The following is a 27,491-nucleotide window of genomic DNA, read 5'->3' as shown; positions in this document are numbered from 1 at the left end:
TTATGAGACCATGTCTTATATGTGAACTCGTTCTCGGAAATTATTTCCCTCTGTAATTCAAGAGAAGTGAGTGTTATGAATATTTCTGCCGCAAAAATTAACTCACAAATGACAATGGATTCATTTTCTCATAAATCATCTGTAGGGCTTTAAAACTCTAATGCGCCATGAAAGAATATAAAACTGTAAGCAAATGACGATATAGGATATAACTAAAAAAATTGAGCCACGGTTAGTTTGACGTGTAATGTTTAAATAATTGCGAATTAAAATAGCATTTATTTCTCTCATTAGCCTCTTTCATTTTATAGAAAAGTTTTGGTACCCAGATCTTTAATAGCCCATGTACTTTATCTAATATTGTGTTCAATGCCTCAATCGATATTTTTTGTAAATTTTAGAAATTCATTTGTCCACTAGATATCCAATGAATGCCGTGGTTTGTCGTGTGTGTGTGTGTGTGGCTCGCGTTTTATCTTCTACTTCTCATCGATCCGAGGAGCATCTCTTTGCCTCTCCATTTAAAGGGAGGAGGACTTTAAATTAATAATTTAAAAGGGTATCACGGGTATTCGATGATCATCTGTTACCTCCAAGGACTATTTAAAGAATTTAATAATAAATGAATGCATTAATTGAATATTTCGTGGTGTAAAAACACAAATTCTTTTGAGGCTAAATTAACATTTCCACAAAATTAGGCTACCCATGCATAAATTTGATTTCGGAATTAAATCGAGTTCAGCGGAGGGTGGCTAGATTTGTCAAACATTGTTATGACCAACGCAGTAGCGTAAATACTTTTCTATAAAATTTAGGCTGGGATTCCCTTACACAGCGGCACTAATTTATCGTTGAAAATGGCTTTATTGTTTTTCGAAGTATTCTCCATGATAATCAATACACTTTTGCATGCGCTCTAACCAATTATCGTAACACTTTTTCCACTCCGATTGAGGTACGTACCTCCAAAACGTTATTTGAATGCATCAACGGCTTTTTCAGGCGCCGAAAAACGTTGGCCATGCAATTTTTTCTTGATAAATGGGAAGAAAAAGAAGTCGTTTGATGCTACATCAGGGCTGTACGGAGGATGACTTATCCATTCGACGTTTTGGCCAGTCAAATAGGTAGTTGTTTCAGCGGATCTGCGAGAGTTTGCATTGTTGTCATGATGAAGAATGATCCTTCGTTGCCGCTTCTTTTTTCGTATTTCACCAAGCACTTCTGGCAAACAAATGCTCATGTACCATTCAGAATGAATTCACGTTTGGTTCTACGTTGCTCTAACGGTACGGTTGCCACATTTCCAGTTATTTCGAAGAAACAGGCGCTCGTTTTCTTCGAAGTCTTTCGTGCACGAATCACTTTTGTCGGATTTGGCTCGTCTTGGAAGACCCGCGCAGTGGATTGCTGTTTTGTCTCGGGCTCATACGCATAGGTCCAAGATTCGCCACCCGAGTAGATGTTGTACACAGTTTTTGATGCACCGCGATTGTATTTCTTGAGCATTTCTTTAAACCAATTGACACGAGCATCTTTTTGAGCTTTTGTCAAAGCATACGGGATCCAACGCGAACAAATTTTTTTCACAGCTAAATGTTCATGCAATATCTTATTGATGCTCGTCATACTTAACTCCAAGGATGCCTCATTCTCGCGATAAGTCACATGACGATCTTCCTTCTCTAGTTCTTGCACAGCATAAATGTTTTCTGGCACAACAACTGATTTTGGACGACCTTCACGACTTTCGTCGCTGAGCGAACGGCGGCCATGATGGAATTCGTTATACCAGCGTTTCACAGTTCCAAAGGATGGCCATTCATCGCCAAAAGTGGAAGTAAGTTGATCGATGCACTCCTGTCTTGATAATCCTCGTCGAAAGTCGTGAAAAATCGTTGCACGAAAGTGTTCACGATTTAACTCTATTTTTTCACTGAGACAAAATTTTCGAGTCAGTGTAAACAACTCAATTTATGATCAAACGACACAATTTTCTGGATAAAATTGGCGTTAAAAGGGTCCAAATTTCAGATGAAAACGTCACATGGCGCCTAAAGCGTTGCCAAGGCTCAATATATAAATAGCAACCCTCGTATTGCTTCCTTCACCACTACGCAATTTGAAGATAACTGACTTGAATGACATCATTTACCGTTTGGATCGTGACTGGATGCCATTGCCCCGCTTCAACACCACCTCACAAAAGGACGGAACTGCAATTAACCAAGTAGGGGAGAATTTCTTCAGCCAGTACGCAGTGAAGTATACTCGTGAAGGCGAAGAGTTTCCGGAGTCGTTTTGAATAAACGAGTTTAATGCGTTTTACAATAAACGTATTTTCCCCCAGCCATACTAATATTCGTACGCCATCACCATTCAGCAAGCCTAATTTAGCATAAAATTGACCACATATTTCCAGCCGTAACCCGGGGGGCAAGGGTTGGAAATATCCCCCCCCCAAACCCTCTCGTAAAATTCACGTCACGGTATTATAAATGGGTTTTTCTGCGTACCCTCCAAAGTTTCTCCCTTAAGATTAGCTCATCCACTTCCTCCAAACTTCCTCCGTCTACGAAAACATTTTCTCAAATTTGCAATTAAATAAAAAAGCCTATAAAGTACCAAAACACACCTTATCCTCCAGTTCTTATTTTGGAGAGATAAGTAACTCCTTCCCTCTTCGTAACGGAATATACGTAAAGTATAAAAATCAAGCATAGTATGTCATATTATTTCTACAGTAATTGGAGTCATGCATAAGGAATTCTGCATTTAATATATGATAGCGTGGGACGATATACTCGAATTTGAGTCTAAAATCTGATAATTTTCAACGCCCCAATATGACTCCGTGTTTCAGAAGATAAAAATCAACGCCAAACTTTAACCGTCTCGTCGGAAGCGAAAATTAACGAGTTTCAGAAACTTCTCGTGCAATTAATTCATTTTCGTGGACGGGGAGGGGATAATTTCTCGGACCCAGCTTCTACGACGCCCCCGCAGCGTTCTTCCTATTTTTTCCCCCTTCGGTTCAATGTTCGCGCCGAAGTTGAGTCTCGAATGCCTTCCCCCGGTCCATTCCGCCCTCGGCCGCAGCGTAGCATCGAACACTCCCGCACGGGTGCGGTGCAGCATCAAACTATGTACTTGGTGATCAAACTACCTACCGCCTTCTCAGTGATTTTCGCAATTTGCTTCACTTTAAATTAGTGGCGGGATATCTTATTCTTAATAAATATGTTAACGGCCGATATTTTCGTAGTTATAGAAGTAAAGGGATGTGTAAAAGAAGCAAAGATAAGAAAAGGAGTATGGCAAGGATGTCCACTTTTTCCATATCTATTTAACTTATGTATTAATTAAAGAGGTTAGAGAGACAATGAAGGAAAAGACAAATGGTATAAAGATAAATGGAAGAAAGACACAATGCATTAGGTTTGCGGATGCTATTGTGACCCTGGCAGCCTCAGCCAAATATGTGAATAGAATGCTCAAACCCCTGTCCGCAGCTTTGCATAAATAAAAATTGGAAATAAATGTGAATAAAACGAAAGCTACATGTATAATAGTTTATAGGAACAGGGCAGAACACCCTGTAAATTTAATGACTACCCATGAAGTAGTTCTGCTAACTTGAGAGTGTAATTGTATGAGATAACAGATACACCTGTGCATTGAAAAGACATATGAAAATAAATATTAATCTTTTAGGAAACAAACACATGAAATTGCAAATTAGATAATTCTTTGCAAACTTTTTTATTTGGAGTACATTATTTTATGGTTGCGATACTTTGACATTAAGAAAAAGGGAAAAGACTCGGTTGGAAGAAATGGATGTGTGGATTTGGAGAAGGATAGAACACGGAACAAGATGGACGGATAAGAAAAGCCCTACGAGAGGTATTGATAGAAATTTAAGAGGATAGGAATCCAATAAAAGAGATGAAGGAAAGGAAAATTAAATTTGTTGGACATGTAATGAGACATAACAATTTCCTGGAAAATAAAATGGAGGGGAAAACAATGGGACAAAAAAGATGAGAAAGGCCAAGAAAGAACTTTATAGATGTACAAAGTGCTTTGAGAGTAACAACATACGATGAACTGAAAATAACGGCGATTGAGAGAGAGACCAATGGCTGCAACGACAAGGATTCGCCTTTAGACGATGATGTACTTGTACGTGGGTGTCTGAGGTAAGGCGTGGGAGGAGGGAAGGGGAGAGCGAGGATTAGAGGGGGAAGTGTTAGGAGAGAGAGCCGACTGGAAGGGGGAGGGTAACCCCTGGTGTGCAAGGCACGGGCCCTGTTCCGAGCTTGCTACTGCTAGGAGTCAAAATCACCCCACCTCAGGGGTTTCAGCCATAGTAGTGTGTGCCTGAAGAGGGAATTAAAGGCAATAATTGAGACATTAGAAAGATCATTGAAGAAAACACCGTGGAGGGAATCCTTGTTTGGCCAATGGTGGAGAGGCTAATACAGAAGAAAGGGAATTAGAAGGAAAAGAAAAATAAGGAAATTTAGTGGGAGGACTTTGTCGGGAAGATTCCGCAAGTAACAGGATTTATGTTGCACGCATCTAAGCTGGTACTCGGAATCATCAATAAATGGATGGAGAGGAGGGAAAACGTTTACAAAGAGGATGTTTAGTTTGGATTTAGGAAGGGAAGAGACACGCGTGATGTCATTGCAACAAATTGAGCACTAATAAAGAGGAACATTGAATACAATTGGGATGTACTTGCCTGTTTCGTAGATTTCGAAAAAGCGTTTGACAAAGTGAATTGGGAAAAACTAATGAGTATATCGCAGAAAATAGGAATAGATTGGAGGGAAAGGAGGCTAATCCGCAACCTATACATGTCTCAGACTGCACAGGTGCGAGTGGGGAACTGGGAGTCCGGATGGGCAGTGTTAGGAAGAGGTGTAAGGCAGGGTTGCCCATTATCACCGTTGCTTTTCAACCTGTATGCAGAGGAAATGATCAAAGAGGCATGGGAAGAACTCGAGGTAGGAATGAAAGTGGGCGGGGAATTCGTAAAATCAGTTAGGTTCGCTGATGACCAAGCTTTAGTTTGCCAGTCAGCGAAGGGGTTGCAGGCATTGCTGGGCGCATTATAAAGAATCAGTGTGATAGGTACTGTTACTCCATTTCCTATCGCATTGTATATGCATAACCATATTTTATTTTAATGTACTTCGCACAGTTATGTGTGTATTTATTGTACTTTGTTTATAATTCTTTTTCTATCAAGCAGGGTTTCCGCAGGTTTTCCACACCCCCCTTTCTTGTGGGTACTTTCCTGCGTGGGTTTTTACTAGGTTTTTTAGACCTGATTTCCCTAGGTTTTCCCCACAAAATTACATCTTGTGCTTACTTTTAACATTCTTTTCTCTATCTCTTGAAACGCTTTATATATTACCTTTCATTATTATTACTATTGACATGTACTTTGGAAGATGGAATCTTATGCTCTCTATTGCGCCCGAATATAAACGCTTATCTATCTAACTGTGCGACTCAATGCAATTAAAACAAATGTTTCGCATCTTGGCAATGCATTTCCTCCTCTCTATCTTCGCCTTTTTGTCTCCCTTCAGGGTCGTTCCCGGAGTCTCCCACACATTGACTCCCTTGACCCGAGCATGCTGGTCAAGTCGGCGGCGGCGGCCGCGGCCTCCGGCAAAGGGGAGCGCGGGCCTCCCGACCCCGACGACCCTACCGTGCCACTCCTGCTGGACAACGGCGGAGGGACCCTGTGGCCCTCCAAGCACCTCTCGGGGTCCGCGGAGCTGCCGGCTCCCAGTGACCGCCTCTACGTGCCCGGAGGCCGTGCCGCCTGCGGGCCACAAGACTCAAAGACGCGGCGACAGAAGCTGACCAGGTCACAGGTGAGAAAATCCCGCAAAGTGGCACCCCTGCCAGCGGTTGATAAGGTACAAATGTTCAAGATGTTTCCCAATAGTAGTAGGACTGAGTCTTTAAAGAATAACTAGTACCAGAATTGAAAAATCCACTCAAAAGTCTTGAAAGCAGCACCCTGGTGCGTCCACACACCGCTGCCAGCGGGTTTTCCGCGCCTCGTACGCCTTCTGGAAGGTGGCGCCCGAAATGCTGCTTAGCTCCCTCGTCACGGCCTGTTGTAACGCTTCCTCCGAGCCGTGGTGACGTCCTTTCAGCACGGACTTGAGACGGGGTAAGAGGAAGAAGTCTGGTGGGGAAACGTCAGGGCTGTAAGATGCCTGAGGCAGGGTTGAGAAGCTCTTGGCAGATTCGCGTGCGAGTTTCCATTTGTTCGTTCGAGAGCACCCGCCGCACCAACTTCCCACACACCTTTCTCATTTCGATGTTTCCATTCTCGAGTCGATGCACATTACTTTTAGAGATACCAATTTCATCAGAATCCATGCGAACACTTAATCTGTGATCCCTTCTCTACAAAGCCTTCACTATTGCAAGATTGTCGTCTTTTTTGAGGTCGAAGGGCATCCTGAAAATTCGGCGTCTTCAACATCTTCTCTACCTTCCAGAAACAACTGTGTCACAAAAAAACACCCGTTGTGCCCATGGCGTTATTACCATAAGCTTTCTTGAGCATACCATGAGTCTCTTCCCGGTTTTTCCTAGTTTCACGCGAAATTTGATGGCGTAGCGGTGTTCCAAAAACCGGTTCATTACGTAGCGTGACGATATCACGTTATATATGTTTCGCAAACGAGCGTTCGGCACTCCGCAAATGCGTTTATACCAATATCAATTAATTTAACAAGCTTCTTCAATTAATACCTTTTTTCGACGTTCAATGTAATCATTAGGTATCTCACATCTACATCTACATCTACATCAATACCCTGCAAGCCACCAAAAAGGTGTGTGGCAGGGGGTGCAGCACCAGGAGAAAGGGTAAGGGATGAGGGGATTAGGGTTTTTCAAATGGATGGGGAAAGGTAAGGGGAACCTGCAAAAAATATATATATATAAAAAAAATATAAATTCACCGATAAACTCACCGATTTATACTAATGATAAATGTGTGCTTTGTGTGCGTGTGTGTGTCCCTGTGTGTGTGTGTGCAGAGGAGGTGACCTCAAGTATAATACGATTTTGTGCCTTTCATTCTCGGTCGCGTGGCGGCGCGCAGGTCTCCAGCTCGGAATATTTCAGCGTCAGCTTCGAGTGCCTGGAGGACACCGGGCAGGAGGAAGAGTTTGTGCCGGCCACCAAGGGCAGCACTCTCGCGTGAGTAGCACCTCGACCATCGCGTGCCCTCTCCCCGTGACCCCCTCCCGTAGCCCCGGGAAAGAAGCCCGCCCCATCTTATCCAATCCGTCGCTCTGCGGAGTGTCGCAACTGGATCTCGAGGAAGAGGGCGTCCTCGGATCGTGTTTCCGAATTAAGACGAAACTCAATCCGTTGCTCCTCTGTGGACCATAAGTATGCGTTCAAACTAACCCCCTCGTGACGGATTGAGTGGCGGAGATGAACATTGACAGGCCCGGTTGTTTTTTTGAGTAATTTTAGTGGTCAAAACTTCACAAGACGCCTAGCCGACAATTTTCATTTGCTCACATTTGTACCTTCAAACAAATTCTCACCAACCTGTAACCGGACAAAAAGTAATAAAAGTATCCATACTTTTAACGACGGATATTTGTATTTGGATTCAAATTACCCTAATTCTCGTGCAATTCAAATTGGCTTAGTTTCTAAATTTGCATGTCCGTTCGTGGAATACTTACCAAATAGGTGAAACACGATCAGAGGGGGTACATTAGTCGTGGAATTCACCCGCGTAGTACATCACTGAATTAATCTCATTTTTTTATCCTAGGCGCGTTTGTGAAAGGATCGATGGTTCCCCAGAAAATGACACTAATTACGAGGTACAAAGCCCAGACTCCCCGAGAGAGGATGCCTCCGTCGCTAACTCAGAGGCGGCGGTGATTGTGGGGAGAATAATGACAGTCGATATTTCTCCGTGCATCCGCTATTCGAATCGGGAGGAACGAGCAACACTACTTAACCACCGATGCATTGCACACTTTATCCGCTGGAGGATGAGGAATACATTTTTCATTCTTTCAGTGATTTTATTACGTAAAAAACAAAAGTAAAATAAAGAAATACCCGAGCTAATAAGCATTCATTTTTTGTAATATTGAAACGTTAAGACAATGGATGGATTTTTTTTTTAATTCATCCAATATATCTATATGAACGTGAAGTTTAATAAATTTTTCTCGGGTCTTTTGGCAGTTTAAGTTCTCTCCATCTCGCTGTCAACGTTTCGACGACCAGCTCGCTCATCTTCTTCATCCAGAAGCCCTGAAGAAGGTAACGAGCGAGTTGCTCATGGAAACGCCGACAGCGGATGTGGAGACCCTAACCCGATAAAAGGCCCTCCGACAGACATATATTCAGCAGATACGTCAGGAAATGACAAGATCTCTCACCACTGTTCCTTCCATTAGTTCTTAAAAGGTTTTTGCCACTATTCCCAAAGTGGCCAGTGTACTGGCTCCCCACATCGACATCTCAGGGTAGGAATCACAAGGGAGGCTGAAATTTTCAGATGCACACGGGATATCCCGTAATTGACTCCTTGGGTGCCCTGTGGAGAGTAATTCTCAAGTAGATTGGGACGTCTGTCGAATGCTATACAATGCTGGAGCGACACTTAGCAATTAGAATTAAACTTATAGGTCGTGATTAATACTTGGAAATAGAGCAATTCCTTCCCGAATTCCTACTGTATCAGGAATGCCGAAATATAAAGTTTAGACTCGATTAAATGCCTGAGTGAAACACAAAAGAGTAATATGTGGGAAAGTTAACAAAAAATTAGCATTTATTGCAAAAGTTCTAAGTAATTTGATGCAGGTGTTATGATTTTTTTCGCTGGTTGTGCCTCATTTAGAATTTACTATTAGTATATGGGATTCTTACGAAGCTAGATTGATTGCCGAATTTGATAGCAAAAAGCGTGGAGGTGCTAGAGTTTTAAAGCGTTGTTATGATAAACTTAGGAGCGTATCCAAAAGATAATAGCAACTAGGCTAGGAATTACTTAATGAAACGAAGTTTATATTGCAGATTAAATATATTGGAAGAATTTCTCCTTGGCAATGATGTATTATTACCCCCATCGTTGTATGGTAAGAGAGATTAAGTCAATAAAATTAGAGAGTTTAAGTGTAGAACGGATAGACGTAAGAAGTTATTTTTTTCCACGAGCGACTAGGGATCATATTAAATATTGTCCGACCGTGGTAGGATTCATATTCGAGTCGAAATTAGTTTGGTGTGTGTCCACCCCCTGCCACACACCCTGGCGGTCGCTTGCACGGTACAAAAATATCAAGGTTAACTATGGTGAATGGAATTCACACGGGGCACTAATAAGGGGTTCCTCATTCACTGCCACTGCCTGCTGTTTCCCGGGGAGAGATTTGATGTACATGTATTTCCAAAAAACTATGAAACTTGTGGGTGAAGGCCCGAAAGTGCCCATAAACGTCACACGGGGTCAAACCCTGACCTTTCGAGCACTCGACCCACTGGACTTTCACTTGTTCCTCGTCGGATGAATGTTACGTAAAGTAAATCACCAATTAAATGAGATAAGAATCTTTACAAATCAATCCAATATTTACGAAATGCATAACATAGTCCTGATTTAAACTGCACTGTAGTTGATATTCTACTGTTTCAGGCTTATTTTCGTGGAATTATTTATTATCCATTCTAAAAAGACTTTTTACTTTTCCTCTGATTTTAATCCAGATTCCAAATCTATGGAAATATACAAATTCTTTTTAGTATAGATAACTTTGCAGTAGTCATTATCATTTATATACTAAATTAAGCTAGCTCGTTTCAGTAAATGCCCTTCAAGTAAAACGTTTATTTCTTATAAATGGATTTTAATTAAAGATTTCGCACGACAAATGGTTGCGGAATTTCGGTTACAATGTATAAGATTAATGAGCCATCATGATTGACTCAAATGTACGCTGTGCGAGCTCGCATTAGAACTTCGTCCCCGCGAGCAAACCCCTTGCGGAAAGAGCCACAGGTGGCGATGCAGATGCTGAGCGACACAGACTAAAACATAGTGAAGGTTAAGTTCCTCAAAGTAGGTAGTTCAGATTTCTGGTCCTCCTGGGTTTGGTCGCTGCTGACATCATATACCCTCGGAATTGTGGTGCCTCCAAAGAGATGTAAATACGTAGCGTGGAGCCAACCTACAGCCATAAATAAAGACCTGACCGCAATATGTGGAGGTTTACTAAAAGAAGAGGAGCTGTTGTCTCGATAAGTAAATGAGGAAACGCAACTGAGTCATTGAACATCGATGTATTTACGTACTAATTTGTTTTGCAACACACACGCAGCGTCCGTCCCAAAACGGAAGTAAAACGATTTTTCCCCAGGCGAAACGGACGACGAGAGTTTGACTATTTGTGTCGGGAAAAATTATGAGAAGTCTTGGGAAAGCAACACGACCCGCGACAGTTGCCTCAGGGCCGTGACAGCCTGCATATCGCTGCTAGACTAAACCCCTGTTCGAGGGTCGAGTCGCAAATTCACGATGCTACTTTCCATGGAACAATGATATGCGATAAAAATTTGTACTAAACTCGAAAAATCGAATTCGGAGACCATGATTATGGTTAAGGATGCTTATGGAGATATGTCCCAAGTGATAATAGTGAGTGATGGTTTTCTGCTTGGAAAGGATGTTCTGGGAGGGTAACGAGGAGATAGACGATGAGGAATGCCCTCGACTCATCCATCCATCAACACAGTGCGTTGAAAATGTGCAAAAAGTGAGATACATACTCAATTCCGATTGGCCCCCGATTGTCAGGATGTGATAGCAGAAGAGGGCAATATTCAGAAAATCACAGTACATTGCATTCTTACAGAAGATTTAGCCATGAGAAAGATGGGCCAAGGTGGTCCTCAGGGTGCTATCGGAAGACTTCTTGTGTGACAATCTTGCCTTGGACCTCTTGGACCACAGTGAAAGTGACCCGAATCATATAGAAGAAGTGGTTACTGGTGACGAGACATGGGTGTTTGAGTACTACCCAAGTACAACCCATTTGAGTATCATTTTGGACCAATGGTTTACGTGAAAGAGGTCGTGACGAGGTGCCTGAACGAGGGCCCCGTTGATGCCTCACAGGAAGCGTCCCAGAAGCATTGCAGAGGCGCCGACATCGGTGCGTTGATGCTCAAGGGAGCTGTTTTGAAGAGTTTTACTAATTTGTACTTTGATCTGTAATAAAGTTTTCCCCAAATTCATTCTACACATTTCGAACTTAATACTGACCCAGAGATGTCATAAAATTTCTTATCCTCTAATATTACATTTATCGGCGAAACCACGACGAGAAGTAAGGAAGGGGGTTGAGTAACGAACGGGCTGGAGGGACTGTTGAGGCACGGAATTAGTTCTCCCTCTCACAAACTCGACATTAGACTCACGGCAAGCTGACCTTGGTGCCAGGGAGAAGATACGAGGGCTGTCTGGATGCAGTACAAGTTACTTCAGGTGTAGCCCAGGGAAGTTTTATCGGACACCTTTTATTACCACTTTACATTAATGACACTGACTCCGTAGTCACGATTAACATGCGTTTAGTTGCCGGTGATGCAGTAGTTTACCGTGGTATCCGTCATCCTGAGGACAAAGCAGCTTTATCAGATGACCTTAATTCTGTACAACACTTGGAAATTAAAATTAAACTTAAAAAAGTGCGTAGTCATAAATTTTTGGAAAAAGAGCAATTCCCATCCGAACTCCTCCTGTATTGGAAACACCGAAATGGAATTTTTAGACTCAATCCTCAATTATGACCTTTCCTGAGTGAAACACTTACGGGGAATATGTAGACAAGCTAGCAAAATTAGGATTTATTAGAAGAGTACCGGGCAAATTATATGAAAAAGTCAAAGAGAATTGTTATTTGTCGTTGGTTATGACTCCTTTAGAATATTCTGCAAGTACATGGGATCTTCACATAGTTGTATTAATTGCAAAATTGGGTCGCGTGCAGCATAGAGGAGGTAGATGTGTCAAAGGTTGTTATGATAAACTTAGTAGCGTGTCCAAAACATTAGAGCGGCTGGATAGTTCTTGCATATATTGGAAGGAGGTCTCTTTAGCAATGACGTTGAAAATGTATCATTACCCCCATCGAGATACGGTAGGAGAGATCATGCTGGTAAAATTAGAGAGATTAAGTGTAGAACAGATAGATTTAAGATGTAATTTTCCACATGAACGATAAAGGATCAGAATAACATCGTCCGACCGCGGTAATGTCATTTTCGGATAAAAATCATTCGTGTTCGAATACGTAAATATCGTTCGATAAATATCGTTCGTGTACGCACGTTCACCCCCTGCCACACACACTAGTGGTGGCTTACAGGGTATATATAAATACAAATAGATGCCGTCATAGGTTGGCTGCAAACTCAGGCGACAGCATTTTATGCTGAAGGAATTTGAAAACTAGAGATATGAGAAGTGTTTGAATCTGTTCAGCAAATGTGCATAAAAATGGTAGAGATACGTAAATAGTTTCGAGATGAAAATAATAAATTTTCTGTGTATATATTCCAGTGTATTTTTTTTAGCAAAAGGGAGATTACTTTCTGGACAGCCCTCTTACGAGAAAGTGACGCACAGATAGCGTCGGGCGACACTTCCCCAAACGCACGTCACTTGGGGAGCCGACGCAGGGCTCACCGAGTCGGCACTTTTAGCGGTTCCCCGGGTGCTCACATCGGCGGGGAGAGGAGGGCGTTGCTCACTTGGTCGAAGTGAGGAGGGGGTGGGGGTGATGAGGGAATTTTTCCGGTTGTGTTCCGTAGGGTGGAGGGGGGGTGGGAGGGGGTGAAATGCTGCTGCTCATAATTCAGCGACCCTCTAAAGCCACTCTCCTCCCTCGTGGGTGCCAGGTGCGCGTTCAACGCCTCCTCTGACGTCACACTCCTCGGAGCCTCCCCTCCGCACCCCTCCCCGTGTGCAAGGACTCCGCCCAGACCCGCCAAACACTTGCGTCGCTCACAATGACTCGATAACTTCAGCCAATCACTCTCCGTTTCTTTTATTCTTACGTTGAACAATAGCGACCTCTCGTCTCATCCTTGATGTTTTGTTTTATATCTTCAATGGAAACGCGGAATGCTGTTTACACTCCCGTTGTCCTGAGTTTTGATGAGAATTTCTATCGCGCTCCCCTTCTTTTTAAAAAGTTTTACATTAATGACTGAGCCTTGCTATTTTTGTTAAAATCGTAGTGCTGGAAGAGTCAACCATAACCATCCGTGATGGGGGAACTTAAAAGCTCACATTCGACTGTAATTGCGCGACTCAAAGATTTAAAAGGTGAGCATGAGTCATTTACCTTATTAAGGCTTGACGACAATGGGCCCATGGACACGACTATTCTCGTATTCTAACTGAGATGCGTTTCTTAACTTCACCTCTGATATTTTGCCATTGGTGCTGGGGGTGTTGAGCATATGAGGTGGCAGACGGGGGAAAGTTGGAATGCCGGTGGATGTGATTTCGAATATCATCCAACATTGATGCATCTAGTACTTTGAGGTAATGTTCCTTTTGCGGAAGCACCACGCTCGCACCTCTTGTATTTAATTCCAATATATTATTTTTACACAGTCCCGAGTCCCAAGCAGCATCCTTCTCAGATACTCTAGATTAGTGAAACGAAAAATATATGAAAAATATGAAAAACTTAGTAGCGTATCTAAATTATTAGAGCAGCCAGGCTGGAAATCACACAGAGAAATTGAAAATGTATTATTGCCCCCATCGTACTGCGGTAGGACAGATTTTGTTAGTAAAATTAAAGGGATTAAGTGTAGAACAGACAGATTTAAGATGTGATTATTTCCACGAACGAAAGGGGATCATAGTAACATTATTCGACCGCGGTGAGGTCATGTTTGGATAAAAATCGTTCGGGTGCGTATTCACCCATTGCCACACACCTTGGCGGTGGCTTGCATGGTATGTATAAATAAAAAAAATAAAAAAAAGATATTCCAAAAAACGAGATGAGGATTTTATTCCATGACAACAGTTTTCAACGATCAGGTGGATTTATTTTATGCTTTGTCCAAATCAGAATTTTCATCAATTCGAACATTCGATTCCCGAGAGTCTTCGGTGCTTTTTTGTGAGTTCTTCGATAGTTTAATAAAGGATTTGAGACGGCGCATGAATCATGGGCCGAATACATTTTTTACATTCGCACCTCTTTTCCTGATTACTAAATTTCTTATTTTGTGAAATCAATCTCAATTTAAGCAGCGCCCATTCGTGAAATATTAATTTTACGTCGTAAAAATTTGACAAATTTGCCTTATACGTACAACGTTTCAACTTTAACTAAATCTAAATCTACAGAAAGTACTTACATGCAACAATGTCCAATAACAGATTACGTATGTTCAATCATACCTTAATACTGTTAAAAAGATCGGACTATTAAATAGAAAAATTTTAAAGGCAGAAAAGGACATGCAGGATATGTAAGAAATAGATAAACTGCCAATTCTAATTATCTTTTACGCAATTACTATCATTTTTATTTGGATATCTAATGGTAAGAGACAATTTTAATCCATCCTTTCTACACTCGATCTCCCGGATTTACAACTTGTATTTGCGTGATCTGACCTACAATGGTAAGTCGGGGACTATTGTGTCTTTAACGTCCTAAGATAAGTAACCTGCCTGGGACTACATAGCAACAGTTCGATTGAATCGAAATTGGTCGATAATAGGGAAAGGTTTGAATGGAAATGAGATACATAGTTTCCATGGAAATGTAAACCGGAGGGAAAAAATATTTATAGAGATAATAACTGTTCAATCCTCGTCGTATAACGTCTCAATTATTGGGATAGAAAGCGGTAATAGTGGTAATTCACTGATATTTTAGACGGTGAAATTTTCCCAAAATCCTTTTCCTTTTAGAGAAATGACAGAACAAATAGATTCGGGGGTGATTTCATAATTGCAGTTAAAAATTCTTGCGTCAGCAGGACTGAGGTAATTCGGGGTAATGGTTTTGAAAGCGTTTTTGGCTCAATTAAAAGTCATCAAACCAAAAGAATGTATGTATGCGCATTTTACAGACCGCCAGCCGACAGAGACAATTCAAAACTAGAATGAGATCGGCAAATCAAAGGTTTTTTATCCCTAAGCAATGATCGCGACGTTATAATCAATGAGGATATCAATGCCCCATCTATTGACTGGAACAAATATATTTTTAAAAACGGGCGATAATGACAAAGGTATCTGCGAATCGCTATTAAATTCTTCGTCGAACTCATTGAACCGAATTATCACTTCACCAACTAGGGGCGACAATATCCTAGATTTGTTAGCATCGAATATTCTCGAAAAATTCTTCACTAAAGAAACTATAAAATGAACTAGTGGATGGGTATCGTTGTGACTTCCCACCCATAGGGCTCGGGTTCAAATCCCGGCGGTGTTGAATATTTTTCAGAGGTATCTCGATCCCTACTTGAGGTGCTTTGTGGAGGGCACTTTGAGTGAGTACGCCTTCCGTCGGATGGGACGTTAAGCTGCGGACCCCTTGGCGCCTTTCTTTAAGAGTAGGCTAATGCCGACGCCGGGTTTCTCTCCACCCTTAATCCTTTCTTTTCCATCCCCTATGGCGTAAACGACCTCAGCTGTCGGTCGCCTCCCCTAAATACTACTACTACTACTGGAACTAGTGACCACAGGGCAGTAAATGCTAAGTTTTCGCTTCATGGGGTCCGAAATAAGAAGCTTAAAAAGGGAACATTTACTTGTTTAAAGTAGGGGACTACAATGGCCTAAAGTGCTCGCTACAGAATCAATTTGCAAGTTTTAAGAAAGATAGTAATCACCGAAATACTGAGGATGCGTGGAATCACTTCCTTGAGATCACGCGCTCAGCAGTCAACAAGTTCATTCCCTAATAATTTATAAAAGATAAAACGGAATCTGGATGGCGCAACGCAGATTTTAGAAAGGCATTACGGCGTCAAAGGCTATTTCACGCAAAGGTGAAAAATATTAGGGATGAATTCTCTAGCGACAAAAAGAATGAGATCACTTATGATTACAAGATATCTAGGGCGAAGGCCAAGAATGAATTCCGGAAAAGGTTTAGGGAATTTGAAAGGAAAAATTTAGCGGAAAATTTTAAAAGGAATCCAAAAGCATTTTGGTCATACGTCAGAGAAGTTCAGGGAAATAAGTCAAGTGCTAATTCATTCAAAAGTGATAAAGGCGAAAGAGTAATTAGCAGTTTGGAAAAGGCTAACTTATTAGATTCCTTCTTTCAAAGCGTCTTCACTAATATCTCACAGAATACCCCCAATAACTTACAAAATGGTACCTATCAACCGATGCACAAAATTGAAATCTCATGAAATGGAATAGAACTTTTGCTGAAAAATAGCCTAATAAATCCTCCGGCCCCGATGAAATAACCGCTCGTATATTTAAGGATCTAGCTTCGATATTTGCGCCGTATCTAGAAATAATTTTTCATAAGCAGCTGATAGATTACAAGATTCCCAGAGATTGGAAAAGGGCTAACGTAACACCAATATTTAAAAACAGAGACATGGAGGAACCAAATAATTGCAGACCTATTTCCCTCACGTCCATTTCGTGCAAGGTTATGGAACATATACATTGACAACATTGACACCATAGTCACGAGAAATATGCGTTTATTTTTGCAAACTATGCAGTGGTTTACCGTGATACCCGTTATCCTGAGGACAGAGCAGCTTTGTCAGATGACCTAAATGCTATACAACGCAGGTGTGGCACTTAGCAATCATAATTAATCTTAAAAAAGTGCGCTGTCATAAATTTTTAGAAAAATTCCCTCCCGAACTCCCACTGCATTGGAAACACCGAAATGGAATATGAAGACTCAATTGAATACCTAGGCGTTGCATTCACTCACAACCTATCCTGGGTGAAATCCATACGGGGAATATGTGGACAAGCTAACAAAACATTAGGATTTATAAGAAGAATACTGGATAAATGTGATGTAAACGTCAAAGAGGAGAAATGTTATCTTTCGCTGGTTTGGCCTCATTTAGAATATGCTGCTGGTATATGGGATCCTCACGAAGTTGGATTTATAACTATTTTGTATCGTGTGCAGCGTAGAAGAGCTGAATTTATAAAACGATGGTATGATAAACTTAGAAACGTATCCAAAATATTAGAGCAGCTATGCTGGGAACCACTCACGGAGCGAAGGTTAAATTACAGATTGAAGCTCTATCATAAATTGGAAGACCTCTTTTGCACCGATGTTGAAAATGCATTGTTGCCCCATCGTACTACAGTAAAAGAGATCATGCTAAAACATTAGAGAGATTGGTAGTAGATTAGTGTAGAGCAGATGGATTAAGATGTATTTTTTTCAACGAACGTTGGGGGATCATAATAGCATTGCGCCAACGCGGTAGGATCATGTTCGGATAAAATTATTCTGTTGTGTATTCACCCCCTGCCACACACGCTGGCGGTGACTTGCAGGTATATATAATTAAAATAAAAAAATTAAATATCTCCCGTCCCCTCAGGCTTCTTTCTTCACCTCGAACAATGTCGTATATCTCCTGCAACGCACCTCTGTCCAGCTTTTTCATTGGATGATGAGCCACGCCCTTCAGTATTATATTTAATAACCTCCGAGCATTCTGCAGCCCCCCCCTGCCCCCCTCCCCGTCCGTAACCCTCCCAACCCACCGACACGCAGCACCCCCCTAAAGTAAATCCTTTGATAATTGCTTCAATGTAATCATTAGTTTCTTCCTATCTTCTAGAGCCACATCAATCCAATTAAGGACAATAGAAGAGATATGCATTTGGCTTTTTAAATCCTTCAAACCTTACAGATTAAATGTCTCATTAACTAGCATTTTCCCTCCATGCACCCTCACCAATGTGGTAAATCTCTTTATCCTTAACTTTCCCCGCCCAATTTAAATTTTTTCTTCTTCATCTCTACCCTTTCTGTCAGTAACTTTACACAAATGAATGGCTAGGTCCATCAATATCTTGAAAAAATTTCAGAAGTAGTCCGTTTTCTTTTAAATAGACATTGTAGTGCCTTGCAATCCACCTCTAGGATGTGTGGCAGGGGGTGAATTTACAAAAGACTAATTTTGACCTGAACATGACCCTAACGCAGTCGGACAATGTTATTCTGATTCCTTTTGTTGCTCGTGGAAAAAATGACTTCATCAATCTATCTGTTTTACATCTTAAATGTATCTAATTTTATTAACATGATCTCTCCTACCTTAGAACGATGGGGGTTCTAATTCATTTTCAACATCACTGTTGAAGAGACCTTCTTCCAATATTTGGAAGATTTAAACTCTAATTTAATCTTTGCTCCGTGAGTGAAGGTTACAAGCTTTTGCGTGTGTTCCTTTTCAATTTGTTAATCATTTAAATGATCTAAAACGCAAAATTGGTGAATTTCCATAAAATAATTATATGCATAATACTTTTCGTAGTTAAGATATTTATTTAATAGGTATAAAACGTAGTTGAAAGTGGAAGCAAAAAGACAGAACACTTACCAACATAATGATGTTTATAGGGGAAATCCGTCATCCTCAGAATGGTGTACTCGGGAAAAAAGAGAACATTTAGGTTTATAATACGTATATAGGTTTGAAAGGTAGGCAAGGGATGGGTGGCGATATAACGAGCTGAAGAGAAAGCGGGGTTATTGGATGGTTTTAGAAGGTGATATTAAACCCGGGAGGTTTGAAGACTGTTAAGCACCCATATGTGTGCCATCTCGCGTGTTCTCATCTCCATGCTGCCAGCAGTTTTGGGAAGGATTTCAATCACCGACACAGAACTAGTTGTCCTTGTGATTGGTCGTGGTAAGCAGCTTGAGTAGGGATGTGATAACTGAGACAGTAGATTTATTTGAGTACCGGTGGTTTTCCATGCGGAGGGCAAGGGTGGTGGTGGTGGAAGGTTACTTAGCTACTTTGTCTTTTATATGTGTTCCTATCCATTTTCCTTATTTCTCTTTTCATGAGAATGAATGTGCGCTCACCACTTGGCGGGTTTTCGTGTTTGAATGGTGTGGGTGTGTGTACACACACACACACACGGAGATTTTCCAGGCAGTAACTTACGTTTCCACCTAGCGTGGCCGTGGGTAAGGCTAGAGCCACCATCTTGGTGCCTAAACGTCCCTACACTCAGTCTACGTATCCTGCTGCGGTGGTGTCTGCAGACTGCGGTATTTATACTCTGCTCACTGCGAACTGTTAGAATGTGCGCTGCATTAGAAAACCCCTCGAGTTGTGCAGTGCGATCTCTGATAGGGCTTTTACTGCTAAAAAAAACCACAAGCCAATTAATAAAATCCATTAGCACCTTTTGGAAGTGTATCGTACGGAGAAAGAATACGAGTGAAGGTGGAGTAAGATTGTAGGCCATTAAGTTTCTAAATGGCTACACCAATATTTACGTCAAGGACCGCAGTGGTCGGCCTAGCCTTGTGAATGGCGGCAGATGGCTTCATAGACAAAATTGAGTTTGTGTATCGCGGTGATAAACGTCTCAGTTTCAATGTTAACGATGCAGAAAAATAGTTAAAGAATTTGTTTTTTATATGCATAAAATAAAACGTTTTGTCAATAGGTTTATATTTATTCCAAAACGTAAGTTACTTCCTGGGTAGTTTTAGTAGATAATTGTGTGTGTGTATGTATATATATATATATATATATATATATATATATATATATATATATATATATATATATATGTAGATATAAATGTATATATATATGTATCTATATATTAATATATATATATATATATATACACACACACACGAGAATTCATTGCGTGCACTTGTGACAACTCGACTCTTTTCCAAGTAGTAAATGAAGATTATTCGTCACGAATCCTAAAAGAAGCCAGCACATTCTTCCCGGCTGAGGAAATACAGGGTCGCACCCAAAAGTGGTAGGACTTATTTTTTTACAAGAATTTTATTGACGATATACTTACATCGACTTAATAATCTTCAAAGTATGCTCCTTGAGCTGCTACACACTTAGTATAACGTTGCTCCTATTCCCCGTACGCCCGCTGGAAATTTTCTTTGGGGATGCCGTTGATGCCTTGAGGTCGATGGTCAATGGCTTGATGGTCGTCCCTTGAGCTGTCTTTTCATCAGGGGGAAGAAGAAGAAGTCCGGTGGTGCCAGATTGGGAGAATAGGGCGGGTGCGGCAACGTGGCAACGCCGTATTTGGCCAGGATCTGTCTGACGACGGGCGCGCCATGGCACGGCGCGTTGTCATGATGAAGCACCCAGCAGTTTGCGATGGCCGGTCGGACTCTTTTCACGCGTTCTCGGAGGCGGGTGAGCACCTGCACGTAAAGGTTCGCATTCACAGTCTCCCCTGGTGGGACAAACTCCTGGTGAACCACTCCATGACGGTCGAAAAACACAATCAACATCGTTTTGATTTTTGATTTGCTCATGCGAGCCTTTTTTGGACGTGGGGACGCGGAAGTGTGCCATTCCGCGGATTGTCTTTTCGTTTCGGGGTCATATTGAAAAAGCCATGTTTCATTACCAATTATCACATTGTCCAAACAATTTTCATCTCGGTGCAAATCGGCTAACACTTCTTCGGAAATGCGCACACGCGTTGCCTGTTGGTAGACACTCAGAATTTTCGGCACCATCTTGGCGCACACCTTGCGCATGGCCAAATCCTGTGAAATAATGCGTTGGACGTTGGATGCAGACAGACCCAACTGGTCTGCAATTTCTTCACTGGTTAAGCGTCGGTCTGTGTTCGGCAATGTCCTCACTCTGTCCACATTCGTGTCGGTTCTTGCCGTCGACGGCCGTCCGGAGCGATGGTCGCCTTCAACGAGCTCCCCACCCTCTTCAAACAACTTGTGCCACTCAAATACTGTGGAACGGCTTAACGCAGTGTCCCCATAAGCCTGCTTGATCATATCGAGGGTCTCCGGAACCGTCTTCCCGAGTTTCGCACAAAACTTCACGGAATAACGTTGCTCTAAATTCAGATTCATTTTGTTTTTCGACGCGTACAAAAAACTTGCTTCACTAAAAACGGTGTCCTCACTCAACGACAGCCTGCAGGCAACTGAGGTTGGTGTCGGTCTGTTGCTAAGAGCCCCCTCCACCTTACCCTGCCAGGCAGACCACCCTCCATTGCTCCGTTCGCGCCAGAGAAAATCAGTCCTACCACTTTTGGGTGTGACCCTGTAGTCCTTCGTCTTTTTTGGTGCATACTTTCCGCTGGCAACCCATTACTTTGGCTGTTCCTTGATTTCAAGGAATTAGCGGTGTACCCATATTTCGTCCATAGCAAGAAAATGATACCCTAAGTCCCGAGGATTTCACTGAAACAGCTGCATGCCGGCCTTGGACCATGTCACACGATTCAGCTTCTCAAAGCGATCCATCTCGCCATTCATAGCATGCCCAAACGTTGATGCACCATATTGTACAATATTTTAATTCGAGATTTCTACCGCATCCCAAAAAGCCATACCTCACCTATTATCCACCTCCATATTTTCCTGTCTCTACTGCAAGTATCGTCCACAACTAAACAGGTTTAACAAGTACAATCTACTTAAGTCTTTTAGTTAATCACTATCTAGCGTTTTTTTGATTTTAATTATTCTTTATTATTTGCATCCACCAGTTTATAAATAACTTCAGATCGTATGTTTAAGGAAATGAAATGAATATATAAATAAATGGCAAGAGGGCAGAGGTCATGAGAGGCGTGCATTCCACATGCTGTCTCTCCATCCGCGTTCGCGCGTCCCTCGTCGATTCCCTTATGTTTCAGTTACATTGTGCTCCCCCGTCCAAATATATCCACCTTGCTTCTCTTTAATGTAATGCGGCGAAGAAATCAATACGCTAACAACCCAAGCACACAGCGACAGATACACACTAATCCACGGGGAGCCTCCGGCGATCCTCCTGACCCAGCTATGGAGCAACCAACCGGTTTCCCCGTCCGAATGGAGGGTATTTGCGAATCTTTGCGGATCATTAAAACCAGCCCGAGGTCTTTTCGTGTCGGCCAATCGACGAGCAGTCTCCGATTCTAAACCGCAAGCGAAAGATCCCCAGGCATTGGCCAAAGACCCAGGAGAGGGAGCGGAAACACCCACCCCCCCCCCCCCACATGCAGCGCGGAATTTTTCCCCAAAACCTGGGAAAAATAAAATAAAACTAATGTATGATTTTTAACTACTTTAATTGTACAGAAGAATAATTTTCTCTGTGTTTACCGCAATATTCACGTGATTTGTACCAATTCCAGAGTTGCTACGTCAGGTCAAATCTGGAGTTCTTGGTCGTGGAGACGACCAGATACAGAGGTCCAAGTCTTTATGGAACTTTGCGGATTAAATACAGTCCCTCCCTTTCCCACGGCTACTCACTCTCTACTGATGGCACTCAATGAAGAGCTAAGCTTTCTTCTAAGTAGAGTAAAGTTTGCAGAATGCATAATGTATCAGGAGGGAATTAGGTGTTACTTATGCGCATCTTATACTCATTGTCCTTTCAATGGAACTGAAAACTAAAGAACGTCTTCTCGACGCTCTACCGCATCAGACACGCCGAGAGAGTAAGAGTAAAAGCACAGTAGGAGAGGTCATGCAAATAAAATTAGAAAGATTAATTGCATAACAGATCAGAACAAACCAGACTCATGGCATTAGTCTGTTCTCAGAAGAGAACAGACTAATGCCATGTTTCACCAGAACTAAAAGGGATCATGATAAAGCTATCCGAATGCGCTAGGGGTGAAATTATATTGTGTTAAAAGTAGTCTGGTGTATTATCACCGCTTGCCACGCACCCTAGCGGTGACTTGCATTTTATTATATTATTATAGGTAATCTACCGCTTAAGATAGGTTTATATGGACACAATTATCAAATGAATATCTTTCTCCTAAACAACCACAACCCAACATCCTACTCTACAATAAGCCCCTCTTCAACTCTATGTACTTCCTTCCTCCCTTCATCCCGTCCTGTTCCTTCCCTTTCTTTGTTTGCCTAGCCTTCTCCCCTCTATTATAGTCTTCAACATCCCACTGTCGATCAATACGTCCTTCATCTATTCTTCCTGCCTCCATAGGATTTCTCCCAACAAACCCCTCTCCTCGCCCGCCATACCAAGTACTTCCTCATTTGTTTTCTTCTCTGTCCATTTCACCTTCTCCATTCTTCTCCACACCCATCCCACCCATCACCATCTCTTCCTCCGCTTATCGTCGCATTCCAATCCCATTATCACTGACAAATGTTTCCCTGCAGGAATACTCGATTTTATGCCCTATAACTCATCGTATATCGTATCGACTTCTTCTGCCTTATGATTGCTATATATATATATATATATATATATATATATATATATATATATATATATATATATATATATCTATATATATATATATATATATATATATATATATATAAACACGTACATTGACGCTCAAATTTCGGAAAGTTTGCTCTTCCAGCCTTCTTTTAGGCCTTCTTCAGGTCTGCCCTCAGACCTGAAGAAGGCTTATTTATTTACGATTGAATATTGCATATCAACGAAGGATAAAACTTACTAAAAAAATTCAATGAATTACGTAATGCACATTGCTCCGGATGGTTTTCAATTGGAGTTGAAATTCCAATATCGTGTGGATATTTCGCCTTGCGCGACTCGTTTCCAGAATCTCAGATTCCATACCATTCTGCTCTCCAACTTTCAAACGGACACAATTCTATGTGCGTGAGCTACTCTCTTTTACCAACGTTGCTGATATAAAAATTCTTCAAATAAATCGGGGGAAACTATCACTTTTTAAATTTTTACAAATGAGAACATTTAGGACGAATTCAATGGTCTCGAAGCCTTGTAGAAAAATATTGTGTCGGTAAAAATACATTATCCATGAGTGGTTAAACTTTGCATATTTTCAATTTGAATCTATATCTGTACCTTATCGTAATTTGTATCTGTACGATATCGCCATCACTTGGTATTTCAGGATAGGAAACCGGTAATGACGAAATGAATTTATTGTGGAAATATACATAGTTTGATCAGTCCGTGAAATTATGGAATCCTACCCTCTCGTCTTACCCCATAGCATTTTTCCTAATGCCTCAATTCGATGTGTTTGTCTAATTTGTGACCCTTGAACTTCCAAGTACCTTAAACTCGTGTATGTTATTTCCACATTCTGATAAGCAATGTAGGACCAGCAGATTCTCTGCGGAGGACCGCTGGTGCTGATGCGTTTCTAAGCAAGAGGTACCATCATAAATATTTTATTTTTGAACCAATTCATGTTTCTCCTTGAGCATTGATTGATCTCTCGTGAACACTTACGTTCATGAGTATTCACGGACGTGACTCTTCAATGCATTTTGCCATACTTACCCATGACTAACGTTACTCTGTTCACTTCCGCAGTGAGGCGCTGAGCTTTGTGTGCTCGAAGCGAGGCATTGACCTGTCGTCGGTGTGCGTCTATCAGGAGAGCGCCAGAAAACCGCTGGCCGTCTACAGCACGGACGCCTCCCGGCTCGGCGGAAAGCACCTAAGGATCAAAGGTAAGGACGGACAATGCGACTACCAGTACTTTGACCATCGACGGCTTTGTTATATTTTACGATTTTAACCAGCGTTTCAACTTCATCTTAAACCCCTCTCTTTTGGCATGCACACGTCCCTGCAATGGCCGTCGAAGTGCAAATGGTCCCGAATCACACGTCCGTGGTGTTGACGACGGTTCATATGCGAACTACAACTAAAATGAAAGAGCCGAAGAATCGAAGCGCAGACGAAGGTGGTCGATGATTGCCGATGTTTTTCACATTGTTTCATTTGACGAAACAACTGTAGGACTTCATGCGAACGTGGGTAAAGGTAACGGCGTGCGCAAGGTATAATTTACAAAGACTACCTTGAATAGGGAAAATCTACCAGTAGCGAATATTACATTGAGTTATTGGTGCTTTTGAAGGACGAAATCACTAAAAAACGACCGCACACGAAGAAGAAAAGAAATCATATTTCATCAAGAAAATGCACCGCGGTGCCACAAGTCAATGGAAACAAAGGCCAAATTGAACGAGTTGGGCTTCAATCTGCTTCCCCCCCACCCACCATATGTACTCTCCAGATCCGGCCCCCAGCGACTACTATTAGCTGTTTGCTGATCTCATAAAAGATACCCCGGGGAAAAAGATTTAGTTCGAATGAAAAACAAATCGCTGATCAACTGAAGGTTATTTTGAGGAGACAAGGACAAATCGTTTCCCAAGCATGGTATCGAAAAGTTAGAAAATCATTGGAATGATTGTATTGAAGGTGAATATGTTAATGAATTAAAATTAATTTTGCGAAACAACTGTTGTTTTCTTAGTTTTACCCGGGCCTTATTGTACGATGCCCGGAACTTGGTAAACGATGAGTTATGTTACATGCCTGGTGTGTAATCATTCCCTGCCACACATCCTAGCGGTTGTTTGCGGGGTATCAGGAGGTAGATAGATAACGATGGAGAATATGAAGAAGAGTTGAGGTGGCTATCGGTTGGTGTTGCTATGTGTGCTGGAGGACAGTGCGCGGTGTGAATGGATCAATGGTGGCGGGAGACGGAGCGAGAGGAGGGCGATGATTTGACGAGGGGCGAGAAAGAGAGTTGCGGGCCGCTGAGGGCGGAGGTCGTGATGGCACTGGGGAGTGCCAGAAGGGAAAAGCATTGGAGTTGAGTGGGTGGAATCGCGAGTCCCATTGATGAATTTGTGATCCTACTCAATGCATGTGGTTTAGTGGATTGAAAATGGAGATTAAAGACAGAATGGCATCAGTATGGCATATTGATGACATTGGGGTAGGGAGGGGAAGATGCAGTTTGTTATTTTAGCAACGAAAGCAGTATTAGTAAAAACACTGTTAAGAACTGAAAGACTCATGCGGAGATGAGATCGACCAGATGTGGAGGCGATGAGTAACGGATAAAGCGCGGATATGAGGCAGCAAAGAGTTGAAAATTTTTAATATAAAGCTAAAAAAGACCTGTGATATCGATAGGGGAAGCAGCAGAAAAGATCAGGGTGCTACATATCTTTGATCTTTGATAATTAGATAGTTATGGAAAAGGCAAATTGAGTTTCTTATCTTATCATGAGTCTCTTTTTAGACTGACTATATTAGATAATACTTCCTTAAGTTTTTTACCATAAAGGATTTTAAGCCGTAAATCACCACACCAATTTTCTTGTCGCCTCCTTTTTTGCTTTTACAGTGGTGTAAAAAACCCTTCTCGGCTTACGGAAATATTATTTAACATACAGGGTTCGTCCGGAAAATAAGTGTACTGACTCCTGGGCTGGGCGCGCCGCTCCAGGCGCGCCCAGCACCGCTCTGACGGGCTGCGATTGGAGGGGGGTATGTTGGCAAGCGACGCTGAAAAAGGCAGTCGGCTCTGAGCTGTGGTGTAGTGAGGAGCTCTGTTAACGCGAACCTCCACGCTCGACCCACGTCACGGAACGCGATGCCGAAGTTTTTGGAGCAGCGTTATTCCATCAAATTTGCGGTAAAGCTTGGGAAATCGTCTACTGAAACTGTCGGTATGATTAACCAGGCTTACGGGGAGTCAGCCATGTCCAGAAACATGATCTTTCGGTGTCACAAGATGTTCGTGGAGGGCAGAGAAGAGGTCGACGACGAGTCTTCGAGAGGTTCCCGATGATGCCTTCGCGGGAGCGTTCCAGGAATGGGAACGCCGCTGGAACAAGTGTATCTACTCACAAGGGTCCTATTTTGAGGAATATTAGCTTAAGATATGTAAAAGTGTAATAAATTTTTTTTCCTGAGCTCAGTACACTTATTTTCCGGACGAACCCTGTAGTCAGTCTGGGTATTTCTAAGTGCTCTATGAGTGTATTGCATCATCAGATGCTCCCAAAAACGTATCCTATTAGTGTTGTTCCTGAGTTAAGCATTTATTTCCAGTTTAGCCAACTATTTCTTGATCCTGAATTGCTAGATCAAATATCCTAGCCAATTGATATGCCATGATTCGTGTTTATTCAAATAGATCACCGGGTTCTCTTATTGCCCACTTGATGAATGTTTGCTGTTATCGGTAAACGGTAAGTTTCAGTTGCTTAAATTGCGTAATCAAAACTTAAAAAATTATTAAAGCAGTTAAAGATTGGCAATTTGGCGCCCATCGCTTTTCGTGGCACCGAACCTCGGCATGACATTCATTCAGCGTTTCCAGAGCAATTAACTGAGGCAGCAAATCGATCTGGCCCCCAGCACCGCTTCTCTAA

At 41.9% G+C, this 27,491-nt stretch overlaps 1 protein-coding gene across 1 annotated transcript in view; it reads left to right on the top strand.

Moving 5' to 3' along the window:
• The window catches only part of LOC139696364 (pleckstrin homology domain-containing family G member 5), a 218,337-nt gene that overhangs the window by 149,281 nt on the left and 41,565 nt on the right, over positions 1 to 27,491 (top strand). The window contains exons 2-4 of the mRNA XM_071595108.1: positions 5,610 to 5,900; positions 7,151 to 7,248; positions 24,619 to 24,758. Of these exons, the coding sequence (XP_071451209.1) occupies positions 5,610 to 5,900; positions 7,151 to 7,248; positions 24,619 to 24,758 (529 nt within the window). The remainder of the gene's footprint in view (positions 1 to 5,609; positions 5,901 to 7,150; positions 7,249 to 24,618; positions 24,759 to 27,491) is intronic.

The sequence above is a fragment of the Hetaerina americana genome, unplaced genomic scaffold, assembly GCF_022747635.1.
Source record: "Hetaerina americana unplaced genomic scaffold, ioHetAmer1.1.p SCAF_7, whole genome shotgun sequence".
NCBI lineage: Eukaryota > Metazoa > Arthropoda > Insecta > Odonata > Calopterygidae > Hetaerina > Hetaerina americana.
Note: the sequence above shows the minus strand (reverse complement) of the source record. Positions and strands in the feature narration are given on the sequence as shown.